This window comes from Dendrobates tinctorius, unplaced genomic scaffold (genome assembly GCF_039654945.1).
Source record: "Dendrobates tinctorius isolate UK_male_01 unplaced genomic scaffold, ASM3965494v1 ptg000004l, whole genome shotgun sequence".
NCBI lineage: Eukaryota > Metazoa > Chordata > Amphibia > Anura > Dendrobatidae > Dendrobates > Dendrobates tinctorius.
The window spans coordinates 32,325,783-32,347,271 of NW_027361672.1; the positions used below are offsets into that span (position 1 = coordinate 32,325,783).

The 21,489-nt window shown below is 43.5% G+C and overlaps 1 protein-coding gene and 1 long non-coding RNA gene across 2 annotated transcripts in view; one reads left to right on the forward strand and one right to left on the reverse strand.

Annotated features, from left to right (window-relative positions):
- LOC141082813 (uncharacterized) overlaps positions 1 to 21,489 on the forward strand; it is a 68,200-nt gene that overhangs the window by 21,176 nt on the left and 25,535 nt on the right. The window lies entirely within an intron of this gene.
- LOC141082799 (N-acetyllactosaminide beta-1,6-N-acetylglucosaminyl-transferase-like) overlaps positions 8,738 to 21,489 on the reverse strand; it is a 132,631-nt gene continuing 119,879 nt past the window's right edge. The window contains exon 3 of the mRNA XM_073566742.1: positions 8,738 to 9,691. Coding sequence (XP_073422843.1) covers positions 9,501 to 9,691 — 191 coding nt within the window. The 3' untranslated portion in view covers positions 8,738 to 9,500. The remainder of the gene's footprint in view (positions 9,692 to 21,489) is intronic.

The window sequence follows — 21,489 nt, forward strand, 5'->3', positions numbered from 1 at the left end:
ATCTTCACTATTCCATCAGAGCGGACTTCCACCTTCACTATTCCATCAGAGCGGACTTCCACCTTCCATCTTCACTATTCCATCAGAGCGGACTTCCACCTTCACTATTCCATCAGAGCGGACTTCCACCTTCCATCTTCACTATTCCATCAGAGCGGACTTCCACCTTCACTATTCCATCAGAGCGGACTTCCACCTTCACTATTCCATCAGAGCGGACTTCCACCTTCACTATTCCATCAGAGCGGACTTCCACCTTCCATCTTCACTATTCCATCAGAGCGGACTTCCACCTTCACTATTCCATCTGAGCGGACTTTCACTTTTACTATTCCGTCAGAGTGGACTTCTGTTCTGAAATGATAGTGTAAACTGCAGCTAATCAGTGGCTGCTGATTGACTGCGGTGATGACATGACACGGTGTCTCTGATACTAGTGAAAGAAAATAATTGCCTCATTATTGAAGAGGTTGTCTGAGCAAAATAAAAACTTGCCCGGGGGACTGGATTTATAAAAAGTAACAACTCAATTATCACCTACTGTTTTCAACTTGAATTAAGCATTGGCCACTCCTTGATCTGAGCCAACGCAGTGAGGGTCCATCACACAACTGATTTTCTTGTACATGTACTGTCCAAGATTTTTACTGATAGCTCTCATACTTGTGATATTGTATGGGGCTGTGCACATCTGATATTTTCATTGGACCAAATAGTGCTCCAAAAAATCAGAGACCTGTCCAATTTTGATCCACATGTGTGGAGACATCGGTCGTGTGAATCTCAGGCTATGAGAAAATCAGTCGTCTGAAGGAGTCCTAAGGCAGCTTATGATGTGCCACAGCAGTCAGATGAATATGAACAACATGTCATAAAAAAAAGCCATCTAATCACAGGCTGCAACAGTCTGGCATCTGGAGGAACAGTGATGTCTCCACTTCGTCTGCCGGTATAGAACACAGAGTGCTGTGCGTGATGTCTCCACTTCCTCTGCAGGCATAGAACATAGAGTGCTCTGCATTGAATCCACATGGGTGATAGTGAGAATTTAATTATTATTTTGTTTTACAATTTGGCCCCAGGGGACAACTTTTATTTGAGATCTTTAACTTTGTAGTAATAAAATTCTTATTTTGTATGATAATGCAGATAACTGATTCATGATCAGAGCACATGGCAGAAATTCTGCCTTAACACAGAGGCCTCACATTGTAATAAATTGGAATGGAATGCCATCAGGTTTCAATGACAGCTGGGGTGTTAATCAATTTAATAGCAGGGCTTAATAAGTGGCTTGTCAGTTTGACAATGACAGTCTTAAAGGGAACACGTCAGTAGGTTTTCACTACCCCAGCACAGCGGTGAAGAATGGTGGCCATCCTTTTACCCATACTACATATATGTTGAGATCACTTCGACAAGGCTAAGGCTGTGTTTGCCTTACAGCGCTTAGAAGGGGTTGGATACTGTCCCAGGAGTCATCAGAGTCTTATACACGTCTTCTCAGGGCAAGTAAAAGCTTTTCAGTACTTTCAATTTGCTGCAATCTAATTTTCTGGGAATCTTTGGTGTATTTGGTCCATTTCTGTTGTAAGCTGGAGACATGGGACGTAACTAGGGATGAGCAGATACATTTGCGGGACTCTTAGCTTCTGCTGTCCCCCGGTGCAGAATCTGATTTGTCAGGGCTGGCGCAACATCATCTATGGTGCTACACATGATAGTATGATGTCCCAGCAGCTCATACAAACCAACTCCGGAAAGTGAGACATTAGCGGTCCTTTTTAGCTTCTACGTACCACTGACCTGGCCGCTGCATCGGAGACCTGCAAATCTTTCTCTAGAAATAATATTATGATGGGACATATAGTCAAATGTTACCCAGGAATGTACAACCCTACAAAATGCTTTACTGCCAAAATGAAATTACATTCTTCTTTGGTTTTCAACTAGGCAATAAATAAACCATAACCCATGTTGTAACAATTTAGATTTTTTTTTATAAAATAGAAGAATACTAATGTCCGTTTTATTTCTCATAAACATATATAACTATATATTAAAAGTATGTTTCTATTAAATAATCATGAAAACAGTGCAATAAAATTCACATACAAAGTGTCAATGAGAACAAAATCAGAATAAATTACACCTGTGAATCAGTTAGTTTTGGAATGCCCCTAACCAATGCTTACCAGTGCAATTTTCATATGTTATGAAAACCTCTACCAAGCTGTATTAGCGTAAGGCCACATATCAGGCAATGTTCATACGTTCAGTATTTGGCTAGTATCAGTATATGTAAGCCAAAACCAGAAGTTGAACAATCAGAGGAAAAGTATAATAGAAACACGTCACCACTTCTGGATTTATCACCCACTCCTGGTTTTGGCTTACAAATACTGATGTAAAATACTGACCAAATACTGAACGTATGAACGTGGCCTTAGACTGAAGAATACAGACGCCACTAATACTCTCAGGGTTAGGCCGGGGTCACACTTGCAACTGCAATGCGAGAAACTCGCGCATTAATACCCAGCACTGCCGCCGGCCCTCGGGACCAGAGTGTGTGGCGGCATGTATTTCTATGCAGCTGAACGCTCCGGTCCGAACCGCCGGCAGCAGTGTCAGGTATTGAGGTGAGAGACTCACGCGAGTTTCTCGCAATGTACTCGCAAGGGTGACCCCGGCCTTAGAGGTAGAGGATCCTATTAGTTTGGAAATGAAGAGGTTTTTCAGGAACGTCCTTTTCTTACACATCAGACAAATGATACAAATGACAGTCTGTTGAGACAAATGTCTGTGTTAGTGGGGGTCCCACTAAGGCAGCTATTCTGCAGGGCCCACTGCCCCTACTATTAGCCTTAGTGGATAGGCACAGTCATTGGCCCCCATATTTACATGCAATGACACAAACTAAATGGTTACTATGTAATAATAAATTTTATATCCAGCTGCTACTAAAGCAGAAAATATTTGTGGGACCTTCACAAATGAACCAACCCCTTCATTGCCAATAGACTACAGATTGGCATTAAGTGGGAAGCCCGGTGGCTCAGCGGTTAGCACTATACATCTATATCTCTTGACATAGCATTTTAGGGTGATCACAGGTATTAATATTTTGATTTCTTTATACTTCTTATATCAGTTTTTTCTTAAAGATAAATGTATAGAAATATACAACAGCATTTTCTTTCCTTCTGGTGAACTGTTTTTCAGCTAAAAGCTACGACATTGTACAGTGTATTCATTTGCATTATATATATATGTATAAAAATATCATATATTGTCAGAGTCACAAAATAATTTACAGAATTGTCATGTCATTCTACCATTTGGGGTCGCTCAGTGCAATAGTGAAAATCAAACATTTATCTTTTTGCTTCTTTCCTCCGACGGAACCAAGGAAAAACAGAAACTTTTTGTAAAAAGAAAAGCCTTTACCGATACTAAACAATGTAGCTCTGTTTCACTGGAAATGTTGGACAGATCTAAATCTAGATTGTCTCACGGCAGCCTAGAAGTTCCACAATATGAAATGTACTAGACATAAGATCCAAATTACACATTACACCAAAATGGGCCGAGGAACTACTGTTTGGGGATAAGAAAAACTACATCGGCCATGTTGAATTATTTTTGACTGATGATCCAACCAGTGCTTATCATTAGCCCATGCCAAGCTGGCGTTATTAACAATATATCAGTCAAAAGGGATGATCATTCATTTCACTGGAACAGCCGAAAATTGTCTGTTATGGTCAAAAATGGCCATATTGGCCAACTTCTATCTATGGCTACCAATAGTTGCTAAAGATAATATTAGAGGGATAGCCCATCAGGGCAGAAATGTGCTGGCACTAGAAAGGGAAAAATAGCTTGTCAACATTCTTGTCATTCCATTCCCCATATTGGGATGTGGTATTAATCAGATTCCTCTAAATATTCCCCATATTGAACTGCAATTTTAATTAGATTTTTCTAAATATTTCCCATTTTGGGCTGTGGTATTAATCAGATTTTTCTAAATATACATTTAGAGTAAAGGTGTTATTAATAACTGCACAGCCCCTTTTTTATAATAAAGAACTCTCCCTTGTATAATAAAAATAGCATTTACTTTCCTCCCTCATCAGCGCCATTCCAGCAATGTCGGTGCCAGGAGTCCAATGGCCGCTATCAGACTGCTGCTGTTAATAGCTACTAATTGAAAGGCAATTAACTTGATATATTCAAATAAAATCATGAGTGGAGTATGCCAGCCCTGAAGTAAAATGATTAAGGTTGCTTTATTTGCCATTCGGGCCTGCACGGCCACCTCTGTATTAACGCCATGAATCAATTTCCTTTTAAGAGCAGCGTTATGTTCCAGTCTCGCTTTATATCTAATATTGATTGATTACCTGAGTGGTGACACTCACTTCCACGTTTGAACTTTGGATGTTGGTTTTGTAGCTAACAACAACCATAATGCCGGGCTCAGTGCTGGACCCAGGTAGGGTAAGTATAGCCAGTTTGTTAGTTTTAAAAAAAAAGCTGTGTGAGCAGGCTTTTCCAAAAACTGGAACATCTATTTAAATGGAATCTATTACCCCATCTCAGTGCAGTATAACAGGGGCAGAGACCCTTATTCCAGCAATGTATCACTTACTGGGCTGCTTGCTGTCATTTTGATAGCTTTGCAGCAAGCAGTAGTTTTATCAGCTGTCTGAATGCTGAGCTCTGTGTAACCCCGCACCACCACAGATTGGCAGATTTCGGCCTATGTAGAGTGTACACAGAAAGCTGGCAATCAGTAGTGGGGGCGGGGTTATACAGAGCTCATGAATATGCTTGACTACCTGGCAGCAGGTCTACTAGTCCTCTAGTGATAATCTCCTGCTGATACAACAGTGATTTTCTCAAAACTACAGCAAGGAGCTCATTAAGTGACACATCGCTGGAATCAGGGTCTCTCTCTCTACCCTATACTGCTCTCAGATCGGGTGGCAATAACCTGGTGACAGACTCCCTTTAAGTGATTGTGCAAGGAAACAATGGGAAGGTTGCAGCGGCACAGTTAAAAAGTGCAGAGTGACTGTAGGGTGTGAACACTGCCTTATAGAAGTGAAAACTAAAACGGTCTAGTTACAGAAGCGCTTCGAGAAAAATCTGAAAGCAGTAATATCCGTGCATGTAGTTCTCTGTGCTGAAGCCGAACTGATGGACTGAATTCATACAGATGCCGATATGTCCAGATTTTCATATAGACTTCTATACATGTCTCCCACGTCTTTACAGACCATAGTAAGTAGAAGTGTGACCTACATGCAGGCTGCTTTGCTTTTACGCCGGCTGATATTGCTTCAGATCCATTTGCTGTAACTGAAAGGCCGCAATCTGACGCTATTTTCCTGTAATGGGTGTATGAGGGACGTAATGCCAAAATTCCCTGTCATGTTCTTTCTAATCACACCGTGACCAGGAAATACTTGTGAGAAATTAAAAAAATGAAATAAAGCTCACGATGAGTGTTTGGGGAGTATTTGATGTTACAAATTTTCTGAAACAAATTAGGTTTCTTGTGGGGGGGGTTTTCCATTCCGTTTTTGACGCTGTGGTTTTTGTCTCTTTTTTTATAGGTCATGTTTTTAAATAAAGTTGCTTTCTTTTTGATACTTCCTAGTATTTGGTTTTGAAAAAAACTTTATTGATACAGTCATGTGACGTTTACATGCTTTTTTAGTGCATTTCCACATGTGAAATGTTTTTTTTTTTACCTGTGGACTTGCTTCCTGGGTATTTGCCCTGTATGCTCCGTCTGTCTGTTTGCTTTATATATATTGTATCTCACTCTTATCAGTGTTCGATATCTCGCAATATTACCTCCTATTAAGCTTCTCCTTTTTCATTTCCGTTCCCCTTCACCTAATCGGAAAATCTTTAAAGGGATATTCTAAGTTACAGCTAACAATATTGTTTCTAGAATTAAAGGTCTTTACAATTGTAGTTTCTCTATCAATTTCAAGACATCTCCTTGCAGTCATTAAATAGCTGACACTTTGTAGCAAAGGCCAAGATTGATGAGAACTGTAATCCTGGGGGCGTAAAAGGTTTTTCCCCCAAAAAAACAAGGTATCCACTGATCGCTGGTGGTCCCCAATCACTATGATGCCAAAGGTCCAAAGAACGAGATTCTTCAGCCCCATCCTGAATGGAGGTGCACATGTTCAGTCAATACTGTCCTTGTCTTTCTCTTGCTCCCCCGTAGACAATGAATAGAGTGGAGTTCAAGCATGCTCATCTCCGCTCTTTTCATGAGGAGGCCCCATTCTTGGGGGTCCGGAGCATCAATCTTGGGATCGCTGGGAGCCCCAGTGTTCAAACATGTTGTCCGCTTTCTTTCGGATAGGGAATAACTTGATTTTTGGGAGTGGCCCTTTAACTCTGCCAATGTTGCAGTCAATAGAGGAAGGTGCTTCCCAAGGGAGCTCCTGTGACTCAATCGTGGAGGGCTGCTGGGTTGCTTTGACAGCTTGGGGTCCAAAGGATTGCTGCTTGTATTTTCCTATTAAGCCCTGACAGAGGCCAACCAGGCATCAAATCATGGTCAACAGGAGGTATTGCAGTGTATTAAATCAACAATGTAAAAAAATCGCATTGTCAAGAACCCTAACGAGACGACATTTTTTTCTTAAAGTTAAAAAAAAAAAAGTTTTGCAATATAAAAAAAGGAAGAAAAACTTCTCTTCTTACAAAATCATTTGTTCAGTGGAAAAATGAAAATCTAAAACACCACGTGATTAGTATTGTTGCAACCATAACAAACGTAAGTATAAACTGAACATGCAGTTTATCCCGCAGCTAAGCGATAATGGATATTGTAACGAATAAAAGCAAAAACTAACACCATTGATGGAAAAATAAAAAGTGGTGGCTCTCATAAAATGGGGTCACGAAAATAAATGATTTTTTAAAATGTTTTTATACTACAAATGTGTAAACCATTATAAAATTATATACATTTGGTATCACCGCATTTATAGCAGCACTCTTAAAATCACTAGAATGTAGTTTATGACATAGAAAATCGAAATATTACTAAATGATAAATACTCCAAAACAATGCCATTGAAATGTTCAACTCTACCCACATAAAAAAACAAGATCTCTTATAGCGACAGAAGTTGAAAAACAATAAGCAAAAAATAAATACAATTGGAATACAGTGATGAAAAAACGATGCTCTCAGCGCTAAAAAAAAAAATAGCTATATCCTACAGAGTTAAAGTACATTTATCAGACAGTGACGGTTTATACATTAGATGGACAATGTGTGAAGGAATTAAAAAAACACGAGGAGATGCCATAACAAGCATATAACACTAGTTTCTTCACACTGCAGCATTTTTTTCTCCTTGAAATACATCTATGTACTTTCTGATCTAACAGAAAACAGTTTTCATGTACTTCTAATAAACACTAGTTTAGTTGCAGCCCAAACATCCTAAAAATCACTAGTTTAGTCACAGCCTAAACATCCTCCTAAAATCAGTAGTTTAGTCGCAGCCTAAACACCCTCCTAAAATCACTAGTTTAGTTGCAGCCCAAACATCCTCCTAAAATCACTAGTTTAGTCGCAGCCCAAACATTCTCCTAAAATCACTAGTGTAGTCACAGCCTAAACATCCTCCTAAAATCAGTAGTTTAGTCGCAGCCTAAACACCCTCCTAAAATCACTAGTTTAGTTGCAGCCCAAACATCCTCCTAGAATCACTAGTGTAGTCACAGCCTAAGCATCCTTCTAAAATCACTAGTTTAGTCGTCGCCTAAACACCCTCCTAAAATCACTAGTTTAGTCGCAGCCCAAACATCCTCCTAAAATCACTAGTGTAGTCGCAGCCTAAGCATCCTTCTAAAATCACTAGTTTAGTCGTAGCCCAAACACCCTCCTAAAATCACTAGTTTAATCGCAGCCTAAACACCCTCCTAAAATCACTAGTTTACCATAGTTGCAGCCTAAACATCCTCCTAAAATCACTAGTTTAGTTGCAGCCCAAACATCCTCCTAGAATCACTAGTGTAGTCACAGCCTAAGCATCCTTCTAAAATCACTAGTTTAGTCGTCGCCTAAACACCCTCCTAAAATCACTAGTTTAGTCGCAGCCCAAACATCCTCCTAAAATCACTAGTGTAGTCGCAGCCTAAGCATCCTTCTAAAATCACTAGTTTAGTCGTAGCCCAAACACCCTCCTAAAATCACTAGTTTAATCGCAGCCTAAACACCCTCCTAAAATCACTAGTTTACCATAGTTGCAGCCTAAACATCCTCCTAAAATCACTAGTTTAGTTGTAGCCCAAACATCCTCCTAAAATCACTAGTTTAGTCGCAGCCTAAACACCCTCCTAAAATCACTAGTTTAGGCTAGTTTCACACTAGTGTTCTCGGGCGCAGCGCAGGGCAGCCGCTTCGCTCCGCCCCTGGCCACGCCCCCTCCGGTCAGCTCTTCCTAGGATCGCATGACGCTGCATGCGATCAGCGTACCGTATATTTAGCGTTGGGTATGCTGACCGTGCGCTGGTCTGATTTTGCTACCGCTGCGCCCTATTGGCGCTGCGCCCAGCTTACAAAAACGCGCTGTGCACTCAAAAAAGCACACGACCAGCGTTCCCAACGCTAAATATACGGTATGCTGATCGCATGCAGTGTCATGCGATCCTAGAAGGAGCTGACCGGAGGGGGCGCAGCCAGGGGCGGAGCTAAGCGGCGGCCCTGCGCTGCGCCCGAGAACGCTAGTGAGAAACTAGCCTTAGTCACAGCCCAAACATCCTCCTAAAATCACTAGTTTAGTCCCAGCCTAAACATTTCTTAAAATCACTAGTTTAGTCGCAGCCCAAACATCCTCCTAAAAATTATTAGTTTATTTGCAGCCCAAACATCCTCCTAAAATCACTACCACAGTCCGCATCCTAAACACCCTCCTAAAATCCCTAGTTTAGTTTCAGCCTAAACATCCTCCTAAAATATAACAGCGTGTAGTCGCAGCCTTAACATACAGCAATATATTTAAGAGCTTTACCAGAATCATTGTCAGAGTGGTTCACTTTGTGGATTTTTTTTAACACTTCACTTACCAGAGTGTAAACAGATGTGGTAGTACAGTAACTATATTGCATGGGGCTTACTTTTCTTCTTAATATATGGCTAATCCAGTACTGTTCAACACAAAATCACAAGGATACAATTCCCTTCCATACAATTGCATCCTTTAGCAGCAACACATACACATATCATGCTACTACCAGTCGAAAAAAAGGTTAATATAAGTGTTCCGCCTAATTAAAGTTTTACTCATGTCTCGAGAAGAGGAAGTTGCTTGATGATATCTGCGTCTTGGCCTCAAATTGCCTTTTAAGGACAGTTCTTAAGAGAAAGATGTTTACTTTTCGCTGCTTTTCCTTATTAGAGCACATCCATCAATTCTTCATGCAATTTTGTGTGCACAGTGTTCTGCTTACAAGTACCAGTCAGGCAGCGCGGTGACCTCACTCTGATTTAGGGCTCGCTCTCTGATCTTCATTTCTAGGCATTCCACCGTTGGTGGGTAAGATTTCAGTTCAAATTTGTTAGCAAAAATGCTATTGGAGTTCATTAACCACTGCAGGTCCCGAGTCCCATAGATGCAGATGTCTCGAACGTAACGGCCTGGAAAAGACAATTAAAGATGTTATTTAGAGATCTGTTAATGGCCCATGCCCAGCATTTATCAGCGGACTGTTTGACATCACTGGTTTCCAGGTGGCATCTCTCGCTACTGCTGCCGTCTTCTGGGAAACCTTCAGTGTTCCAGGGAACCTTGGCTGGGAATCAATGATCCAACGACTGTTTATATATAGCAAAAAGTATAATTATAGAAACTGTAGAAAATGTATCTGTTTATCACAGACTTGGACCTTGGACCCATTGAGCTCAGTTTTCTGTATGAAATTTCTTTTTAGCCAAAGCTAGGGTTGCATCCTAAAGTATGAAGGTAGAACAAGACACGGAGCTAGTAGGGATTGAAGGATGGAGGTGGAAGCAGGAATGATGCATAGCTGCTGCTGCCAAACAGTGGCCACAGAGGTGACCAACATGTCTCTCCTATGGTCAATGATTGGCTGCAGCAGTCGTCTGCCTTCTCCACCAAAAGAGTAAGCCAAGAAACTGGTAAGGGATTCAGGCAGCAGATTGAAACAGCAGCAGACGATCGGTAGTCAGCAATTTTTTTTTCATTTATCTCTATTGTATTCACACATTCAGTATGTGGTCAGTATTTCACATCAGTATCTGTAAGCCAAAATCAGGAGCGGAACAATCAGAGGAAAAGTATAATAGAAACACGTCACCACTTCTGGATTTCTCACCTACTCCTGGTTTTAGTGACACTGATGGAAAATACTGACTAAATACTGAACGTGTGAACAGGGCGTTAGACCATTATTGTCTAACATAACAAACGTGATTGTGGTTGCTGTCATGTTGCTGAGACCATGATACACAAGTGGCCAGCAGTCTAGCAGGTTGGGTAATAATAACAAATGCAATTACTCCATCAAAAACCACCCAGTATAAAGAAAGTGTAAAGTGTTCCTAGAATTGATGTGTGACATTCTATTCAATACATGTTTTCATAAGTAAAAAGCTTTTTGTTTTTTATTTGCCAGCTATCTACTATTTACCTGTGCCAGATTTCTAAAGAGAAAACCTCTCTATTGACTCTTTGCAACAAAACTCTTGATGTTTCTGTGATCACACCCAATATCTTAGCAATTTCAGGAGTGCTGCATCCCTCTGTAAGACTTGTAACAATTCTTGACTTTTCTGAGTCAGTTAAAGGGAACCTGTCACCAGTATTGAGCCTATGAACAGATGTTAGCAACTTACCACTTTTTAAAGGGAATCTGTCACCCCTTTTTGATATCATTCAATTGTGTGTCACATAAGGATTCTTTTAGTACTTTTGCTTCCCCCTGAACCCGCACCTTTCATGCATAAATACCTTTTTTATATCGGTTCAGATGTATGTAAACTGCCGCAGTCCGGTCCGATGGGCGGGGCTTATTCTCCTGCTCCCCCCAGGTGAATAAGCTTTAACTGCTCTTGTGCTGCATTCCACAAACTAGTCTATCAGCTCCTGACTCCCCCTGCATACACCCAAAAATACCATTTCGTATGTTCCCACGCTGCATGTAAAAGAGATTGGTCTGGTCCAATGCGGGTCCTCCCTGCAGCGTCTGTCCCTCCTCTTTGCTCCTAATCGACTTCTTCCGGCTTCGATTGATGTGCTACATCATCCACATAGCGAAACGAGAGCTCGTGCCTACACAGTAGGCTCACAGTACCACACAGGCGCACTCTGCTCTGCCCTACTGTGAGCAGATCATAAAACAGCACTGCGCAAGTGTAGGACGTTGGACTGATATGTGGACCTGTCTGATGAAGAAGGAAAATTTAAAATGTGCTGTGTACAATGCTTGACGGGAATTTGTATATATGTGTAAGAAAACAGAATTAGTGAGAGACGGTGTAGTACTGGGTTTTGGCCACTAGATGGAGACATAGGATAGTGAGCAAAGAACTTAACAGCAGCTAAAGCTAGGAAACGCAGAGTCATGGTGGGCGGAGGGAGGGGAATTCCCAGGAAAAGGGATAAAAGGAAAGAGAGTCCCAGGGTTAGAGAGAACCCAGGAGGAGACAGAGGAGAGAAGAGCTCAGGAGAAGATGGAGGAAGGAAGAGCTCAGGAAAAGACAGAGGAGAGAGATGGATAGTCCGGGGTGGCCCTAACAGGACAGCTGCAGACCAAAGGATGCAGACTAATGGACGCCTAGAGTACCGGACGGCTGGACACCGAAGGGGTAGTAAGTGTCACATCGGGCGGACTCGACCAGGGGAAGCTCTGTGGCCGTGGGTCTAACGGCAGCCACGGTGAAAGAACCCAGAGGGTCATCGCCAACAGGAGTAGGAGAAGGTGACAGGTACCCGGGCCAAGGAGCAGAAGCTGTCAAAGGAGACACCCAATAAAGTGGGCCTGATTGAACGAGTTTCCGCGTCTTTCTTCAGCCTGTCTCGCAGCCGAAATGGACCACCCCATTGGCACACGTACTACTCAAACACATAGCGATGTCCTCGGAATGAGGCTTCTGCGCAGGCATGTGATCTCGGTTCCCTATTCACATCAATCAAAGCTAGACGCTTGTGCAGTGCTGTCTTATGCTCTGCTCACAGTAGGGCAGAGCAGAGTGCGCCTGCGCGGTTCTTTGAGCCTACTGCACAGGCGTGAAATCTCGCTTAGCTATGTGGATGACACATCACATCAATCTAAGCAGTAAGACATGATTAAGAGCATAGAGGAGGGACAGACGGTGCAGCAAGAACGCCCATCGGATCGTCCCACGTTCATTTACATACAGTTCGGCATATCAAATGGTATTTTTCATGTATACAAGTCGAGTGAGGAGTTGATAGACACGTTTGTGGAATGCACCACAGGTGCAGTTAAAAGGTGGTGGCGTTTGTTCATAGGCTCCAAAACCGGTGACTGGTTCCCTTTAATTCTCTTTTTTGGCCCATTTTGCCTGAAGACATCAAGCTGTCTAATAATTCTTCACACCTTGATGAAGAGTGTTGAGATCGTTAGGTAACGCGCACCCTCATTACACAAATACTCATCACCTGATCTGCTTCATCGAATAATCATTCAAGTTTATACAGCTTGAGGTGGAAAATCTGCATAGAAATGATGATCTGGTGAAAATACTCACACCTAATAATTCTGCGCACAGTGTAACGTGACTAAATGCCTGATATAGTTCTAATATGACTCTTTCCAAGCTCAGTGCATTTGCGTGTCAATAATATTTGAGTTTCAGTGTTGTGATATTATTTCTTGAATTTAGCAAATATTTAAAGTATTATCATTTTTTTTATTATTATTATTATTACTACTACTATTATTATTTCCAGACTTTTTTTTAATAAAAATGTGTGATGCTTGTCTGTTTATGGCCCCGTTTCTCCTCTCTGCATTATTAATTTCTGCAGCCGGAGATAACTAATATGAATGTCGTACCTGGGACATTGTTTTGTTTTACTATGTTAACATAAGCACAGGTTGCGTGAAATCAGACACAGGTCTTATCCCCCTGACGCACGCTCACAATAAACACATCCATAAGGGCCCACGAAGATACATTTGGTTATTCCCTTGATGCCCACACTGCTATGGAAATATAACACAGACATCACAGTTGGTGAAATGTAGTTTCCCCTTACTTGTAGGGGAAAAGAAAATGTTCACAATGACTAAGGAGGACGGCAGATATTCACAATGAGTAAAAATGTTTTGACTGCCTCACTGTACAAAGCACAATGGAAATACTGATACGGTACACGTGTAATAATGTATATAAGTGCAGGGTCAAGAATGACGCACACAGGCAGAACAAGCTAATCTTTGATTTCATAATAATAATAATGATAATAGTTTTAGATCAACATTTTGAAGAATAATATGCAGGACAGGCCACTAAAAACAAAACCTTTTCTCATGTGTAACATGTACAGGATAATCATTTTTGAGCCTCATGCCATAAAAGTATTTTGGGCCTCATTCAGATGCAAGGAGATGGCCACATTGCCTGTGTTTCCCCCTTGAAGAACAAGTGTGTTATCGTAATGTGTAATGTGAATTATGCTACATGCTAATGGTGTTAGTGCCGTGTGTTGTTCGACAGTAGGGAATGTGAGTCTTAATGTTTGGGACTAGCCCAGAGTGGGAGGTGCCAGGCTGGAGGGAAAGGGACAGTTATCTGTCAGGAAGTTAGAAAGGTCCCAGTGTGCATAAAAAGATGACCTAAGGTCTGATATGAGCAGTGCCGCATGACGTGGGTGTTGTTAACGAGAGAGGAGACAGAGGATAGCAAGATCCTAGTGAAGAGCAAGAGAAAGAAGTGACCAAAAGAACAGAATGATCGATGGGAGACGGGATGCCTAGCAGTATGGCCCAGAGTTTATAACTCTGGAGAGTAAAGGGCCTATATGGGACAGAGTACGTAAAATGATAAGAGTGCTCTGGGATAGAGTTCCAGTGCAACAGGGACAGAGAAGATAAGTACCGGCTATACTGGCAACAAAGCTCCCTTGAGGGGAAAGAAGATGCGGAACCGCGGGTAGAGAATAGGACTCTTGCTAACTGGACTGTAGCACTAAGATGAGCTGTGGTGAAGCTGAAAGGAATGTTGAAGATAGAGGATAAGCAAGTATTGTAAAAGAAACGTTCAGCAAGTTGTGTGTCTGCTGTCTACTGTAGTTTAAAAAAATTGACTGATTTGACTAGGAGGCGGATGTGTAGTACCCAGCCGCGGCACTATCAGAAGACGGCCTGCTCCGCAAGTGATAACAGCTGATCGGCGGGGGTGGTGTGTCATGATATGTTTTTTTTTCCCCAATACTTTGCAATGTCTTGTGTGTACCTGTAACAATATGTTTCCTTCCCCCATTGCCTGTGTCTCTGGGACTATAATGTAATTATGTAAGTAACCTGTCTCCTTTCCACAAGACTTGTGTATCTAGACCATAATTGAATTCAGGCTTGGGTCAACACAGCTAGGGGAATCACCATTGTTCTCAGCAGGGGGAGGACTCACAATGCACATCCTCCTAGACACAGCGGTGCCTTGCTGTGGGCCAAACCATTGCATAGGAGGAGTGGAACCCTCCTCCACTACACACATGGGCTGATCCAGGAGCAGAGACACTAGATCCCTGTGCAACTCAGTCAGATGTGAGTTGGATGCTGAAAGAGAAGGGCGAGGCTGTCTGAGGAAGCCTCGGCCTTAGTGTGATCGTGGCGGATTTCTGGGACTCTAAAAGGAATATGGTTTTGTGATCTGGCACAAGGATTGTCGGGAGGTGCCCCCGAATCAGTTTCCTGTGGACTTATTTTGGGACTCTGCAAATTACCTTCGTGTTGTTCCTGTGTTCTGGTCAATAAATCTGTTGGATCGTTCCCAGGCCTGTTGTCCCTCCTTGCTCTGGAGAATACTCCCGTCACAAACTGGTTGGCAGCGGTGGGATCGGAGCAGAAGGAATGGAGGAGAACGGCCCATCAACATCGGGAACCAGCACCGCAGAGTACAAGAACTGGACTGCGGTGAACCTACAAACAAAGGCCCGTGAACTGGGAGTCAGCTACAAGGGACTCTCCAAGGAGCAGCTGATTGAGGCTTTGGAAGCAGTTCACCTGCAAGATGATGCGGAGGAAGGATCCTCACAGCAAAGAGAGGAAAGACGGCAGCCGGAGGTAAATACCCAAAAAAGTCAGTGGGTTGTGTGGTACGAGGAGGAGATGGCCTTGCTGGGAGAAGAGGCTACCATAGAAGATAAGAGGGAGGTCATGCGCACAGCCAAGGAGAGGCAGCGCAGGATGGAGGAGAGGGCAATGCTGGAGAGGGAGATCGCTTTGGAGGCAGCGAGAAGCTCCAGACAGACTGTACCCACAGCATCCCCCATGAGGGAACTCCCCAGAGTGTCCCGCAAAGACTTCAAGCCGTTTAATGAGGCTTCCGGTGACATTGAGGGATTCTTCCTGGACTTTGAGCATCAGTGTCGATTAATGGAAGTCCCGGAAAGGGAGCACGTCCGACATCTTGTGGGGCTCTTAGAGGGTGGAGCTGCCGCAGCCTATAGAGCTATGGACCCTCGGTGGAACTGTGAGTATGCAGAGATTAAACGGACTGTTCTAGAACATTATGCTGTGACCCCAGACACTTACAGGACCCAGTTTCGTACTTTAGCCTGTAATGAGGAAGTGTCTTTCAAGATGTATGCCCACAGACTCAAACAAATATGTAATCGCTGGCTGGAGGCAGAGGAGGCCTTAACCTGGAACACCTGTCTCCAGGTTATCCTAAAAGAACAATTTTTTGCCCAGTGCCCCGCTGAGATCAGGGAATGGGTGCGTGAGAGGAAACCTGCTACAGTGGAAAAAGCTGCATCTCTCGCTGATGAGGCTCTCACCATCAAGCCTCGGTGGAGAGTTCTGTTGGAGGATGGAGAGAGGCCTACCAGCTCCACAACACCGGTGGCCCCCAGTTCTTCTGTCCCCATTGTTCCCCGTTCCTCTGAGCCACCACCTCGTGTTGATACCTGTGTTAATGTGCCTCCTGTTGCTTCCACTGCGTTTTCTGGAATACGACGAGGAGAGGAAGTAGCAGAGCGCAGGTGTTATGGTTGTGGGCATCCGGGGCATCTGCAGGCCTCATGTCCAGCCAGCTCATGGAGGAATCGTCCTCAAACCCCTACAGCACCTTTAGGTGGGAGCCGACCGGCAGGTTCCCTTACTCCTCGCCCAAGAGGACGCATTGGATGGAGTGAGACACAGCGCAGATGCTATCGATGTGGGCAGCCTGGGCATCTGCAAGCCTCCTGCCCAGCTGTTCAAATGAGGATTGATCCTGTACCCAATCATATTATTAATTATGTACAGCCAAGTGCCATGGAGGAAGACGTGTCACCACTACGTGAGGACTGGCCTAGTGCCTCACGCACCCATGTTGCACCACTAGGAGTTTATGGTGTGCGACCCGCAGCCATGACGACTTCAGCTCATCGAGGTAAGCACTTGCAGGAGGTCGTGCTGGATGGACAAAGACTTGTTGGATTTTGTGACTCAGGGGCTTTCCTCACGCTGGCTGATCCCCGAGTGGTTCGGCCTGAGGCAATCCATAGAGGACCTGGGATTGTCATTGAACTGGCTGGTGGACAATGGAGGACTATTCCCACAGCCACTGTGGATCTGAACTTTGGTTTTGGGGTCAGGCGATGTGTGGTTGGGGTGATGGGTGGTCTGCCTGCAGCTGTTCTCCTGGGCAATGATGTGGGAAAGCTACGATGCCAATTCGTGGCTGCATGAAGCCACATGTAAGTTACGCCATGCCTTTGTGTACTTAACCAGTGACCTGTAGAGGTCCCTAGTACGTACACAAATTAGGAGGGGAAGGGATTGTCATGATATGTATTTTTCCCCAATACTTTGCAATGTCTTGTGTGTACCTGTAACAATATGTTTCCTTCCCCCATTGCCTGTGTCTCTGGGACTATAATGTAATTATGTAAGTAACCTGTCTCCTTTCCACAAGACTTGTGTATCTAGACCATAATTGAATTCAGGCTTGGGTCAACACAGCTAGGGGAATCACCATTGTTCTCCTCAGCAGGGGGAGGACTCACAATGCACATCCTCCTAGACACAGCGGTGCCTTGCTGTGGGCCAAACCATTGCATAGGAGGAGTGGAACCCTCCTCCACTACACACATGGGCTGATCCAGGAGCAGAGACACTAGATCCCTGTGCAACTCAGTCAGATGTGAGTTGGATGCTGAAAGAGAAGGGCGAGGCTGTCTGAGGAAGCCTCGGCCTTAGTGTGATCGTGGCGGATTTCTGGGACTCTAAAAGGACTATGGTTTTGTGATCTGGCACAAGGATTGTCGGGAGGTGCCCCCGAATCAGTTTCCTGTGGACTTATTTTGGGACTCTGCAAATTACCTTCGTGTTGTTCCTGTGTTCTGGTCAATAAATCTGTTGGATCGTTCCCAGGCCTGTTGTCCCTCCTTGCTCTGGAGAATACTCCCGTCACATGGTGTCTGTCAGACCCCGACCAATTGGTATTGATGACCCATCTTAAGGATAGGTCAGCAATGCTAAAGTAGTGGACAACTGTGTATATCAGCTCATTTAATTGAAAGCAGATTTTCTGGTCTATACACTTACTGGAGGTGGACACCAAGACGTAGTAGCCTGCATCTGGCTGTCAACCTCCAGTAAGCATATACGCCCGAAAATGATGCACGTCAGAGAGCAAGTTAGCCCTGCCGGGGCCATTGTAGTCTATGGTCCCGTGAGCGCATATGTCTGAATCCCGTTTTGCTGGGGGAGGGGTTTGGACACAAGCCCCATTGGGACGCATTAATGTGGAGAAAAGTGCAATGTGAAAGCACTCTTACCTCCCCACCCCACCACTTTACTCATTTTTTCCTTCTTCCTCTACACCTCCTCCCCCATCTAATATCCTGATGTTATACTAGTTATCTTTAAGGGAACCTGGAATTATAAACTCGCTACCTGAACCACAGGCAGCATGAAGTACAGCCATGTATGTTATATTCTGAAATACTCTAGCATCTCAGAGAAAACATAGTTTGAGGAGCTGACCAGGGACTATGACTAGTTTGATGTGGTCCCCGGCCGACTTGTCCACGACACCCTCAAGTAAATTGACAGATTCTCATACAGTGAGTACGGAAAGCATTCAGACCCCTTTAAATATATCATTCTTTGTTTCATTGCAGCCATTTGGTAAATTCAAAAAAGTTCATTTTTTTCTCATTAATGTACACTCTGCACCCCATCTTGACGGAAAAAAACAGAAATGCAGAATTTTTTGCAAATGTATTACAAAAGAAAACCTGAAATCTCACATGGTCATAAGTATTCAGACCCTTTGCTCAGTATTGAATAGAAGCACCCTTTTGAGCTAGTACAGCCATGAGACTTCTTGGAAACGATGCAACAAATTTTTCAAATCTGGATTTGCCATTTTTTCTTGCAGATACTTTCCAGTTCCGTCAGGTTGGATGGTGAACGTTGGTGGACAGCCATTTTCAGGTCTCTCCAGAGATGCTCAATTGGGTTTAGGTCAGGGCTCTGGCTGGGCCAGTCAAGAATGGTCATAGAGTTGTTCCGAAGCCACTCCTTTGTTATTTTAGCTGTGTGCTTTGAGTGTTTGTCTTGTTGGAAGATGAACCTTTGGCCAAGTCTCAGGTCCAGAGCACTGTGGAAGAAGTTTTCATCCAGGATATCTCTGTACTTGGCAGCATTCATGTTTCCTTCAGTGTCAACCAGTCAACCTGTCCCTGCAGCTGAAAAACACCCCCATAGCATGATACTTCCACCACCATGTTTCACTGTTACGATTGAATTGGCAGGTGATGAGCAGTGCCTGGTCTTCTCCACACATACCGCTTAGAATTATCACCAAAAAGGTCTAGCTTTGTCTCATCAGACCAGAGAATCCTATTTTTCACAGACTGGGAGTCCTTCATGTGCTTTTTAGCAAACTCTATGCGGGCTTTCATATGAGGAGAGGCTTCCGTCGGGCCACTCTGCCAGGCCCGACTGGTGGAGGGCTGCAGTGATAGTTGACTTTGTGGAACTTTCTCTCATCTCCCTCCTGCATCTGTGGAGCTCAGCCACAGTGATCTTGGGGTTGTTCATTACCTTTCTCACCAAGGCTCTTCTCCCATGATTGCTCAGTTTGGCTGGACGGCCAGGTCTAGGAAGACTTCTGGTGGTCCCAAACTTCTTCCTTTTTAAGGATTATGGAGGCCACAGTGCTCTTAGGAGCCTTGAGTACTGCAAAAATTATTTTGTAACCTTGGCCAGATCTGTGCCTTGTCACAATTCTGTCTCTGAGCTCCTTATCCAGTTCCTTTGACCTCATGATTCTCATTTGGTCTGACATGCACTGTGAGCTGTGAGGTCTTATATAGACAGGTGTGTGCATTTCCAAATCAAGTCCTATCAGTTTAATTAAACACAGCAGACTCCAATGAAGGAGTATAGCCATCTCAAGGAGGATCACAAGGAAATGGACAGCATGTGACTTAAATATGAGTGTCTGAGCAAAAGGTCTGAATACTTATGACCATGTGATATTTCAATTTTTTCTTTTTCAATAAATTTGCAAAATTTCTACAGTTCTGTTTTTTTCTGTCAAGATGGGGTACAGAGTGTACATTAACCCCTTTCTGCCATATGATGTACTATCCCGTCCATGTGCCCTGGGACTTAATTCCTAGGGACGGGATAGTACGTCATAGCGGACCGCCCCCGACACGTTAACCCCTGGCACACTGCGATAAAACACGATCGCAGTGTACTGGAGGTTTAGGGAAGCATCGGCAGGGAGGGGGCTCCCTCCGTGCTTCCCTGCGACCCCCACAGCAGCGCGATGTACAACGCTGCTGCAGGGGCCTCCTTCCCTGCTGGTCCCCGGATCCAAAATGGCGGCGGGGACCTTCGGGGGCCTGCAGGGAGCCGGCTTCCTCATGCCTGCAAAGCGCAGGCACGAGGAAGCCTGCAGCACTGCCTGTGACTAGAGATGAGCGACTTTTCCTTTTTTAGGGTCGAATCGGGTTTCATGAAACCCGACTTTCTCAAAAGTCGAGTCGAAAGAAATAGGCCGACTATAGGGAAAAGTCATGAAACACGAAACCCAATGCAAGTCAATGGGGAGAAAAGTCGGCAGTGAGTGGAGGACTGTAAACACACCTGGCATGAATTTTAACCCCAGTTGCGGTGAAATCTCTCTCTCTTCTCTCTCTCTTTCCCACTCCCACTCCAGCTACGCTCCCGCTCCGCTCCGCTTCTCTCATTTGCTGAAAAAAGTCACGTGCAAGCATTCGGCGAAACCCGACTTTGACGCTTGGGTCGCCGACCGCATAGCCAACTTCACACTGTGGTCGGGTTTCGTTTAATGAATCCCGATTTTGGCGAAAGTTGGCGACTTTTGAATCTAACCCAACTGTTTCGCTCAACTCTACCTGTGACAGATCGCTGATCTGTTACAGCGATCTGTGATGTGACAGATCAGCAATCTGTCACATGACAGTTATGTTCCCCCTGGGACATTGTAAAAGTAAAGTAAATAAAAAAAAAAAAAACAATTTATAAAAAATCGCTAAATAAAAAAAAAAAATTCTCTAATAAATTCATTTTTTGGAAATAAAAGAAAGAAAAACAATAAAAGTACACATATTTGGTATCACCGCGTCCGTAACGACCCCCCCTATAAAACTATCCCATTAGTTAACCGCCTTAACGAACCCCTTAAAAAATAAAAATAAAAAAACAGAGCAAAAAATAATGCTTTATTATCATACCGCCGAACAAAAAGTGCAATAACGCGTGATCAAAAAGACGGATATAAATAAACATGGTACCGCTGAAAACATCATCTTGTTCCGCAAAAAATGAGCCACAACACAGCGTCATCAGCGAAAAAATTAAAAAGTTATAGCTCGCAGAATAAAGCGATGCAAAAATAATTATTTTTTATATAAAATTGTTTTCATTGCATAAAAGCGCCAAAACATAAAAAAAGACATAAATGAGGTATCGCTGTAATTTTACTGACCCGAAGAATAAAACTGCTTTATCAATTTTACCGCACGTGAAACAGAGTAAACGCACCCCCCAAAAGAAATTATTGAAATGCTGGTTTTTGTTCATTTTACGTCCCAAAAATCAGAATAAAAAGCGATCAAAAAATGTCACATGCCCGAAAATGGTGCCAATAAAAACTTTAACTTGTCCCGCACAAAATAAGACCTCACATGACTCAGTGGGTCAAAATACGGAAAAATTATAGCTCTCAAGATGTGGTGATGCAAAAACTATTTTTAC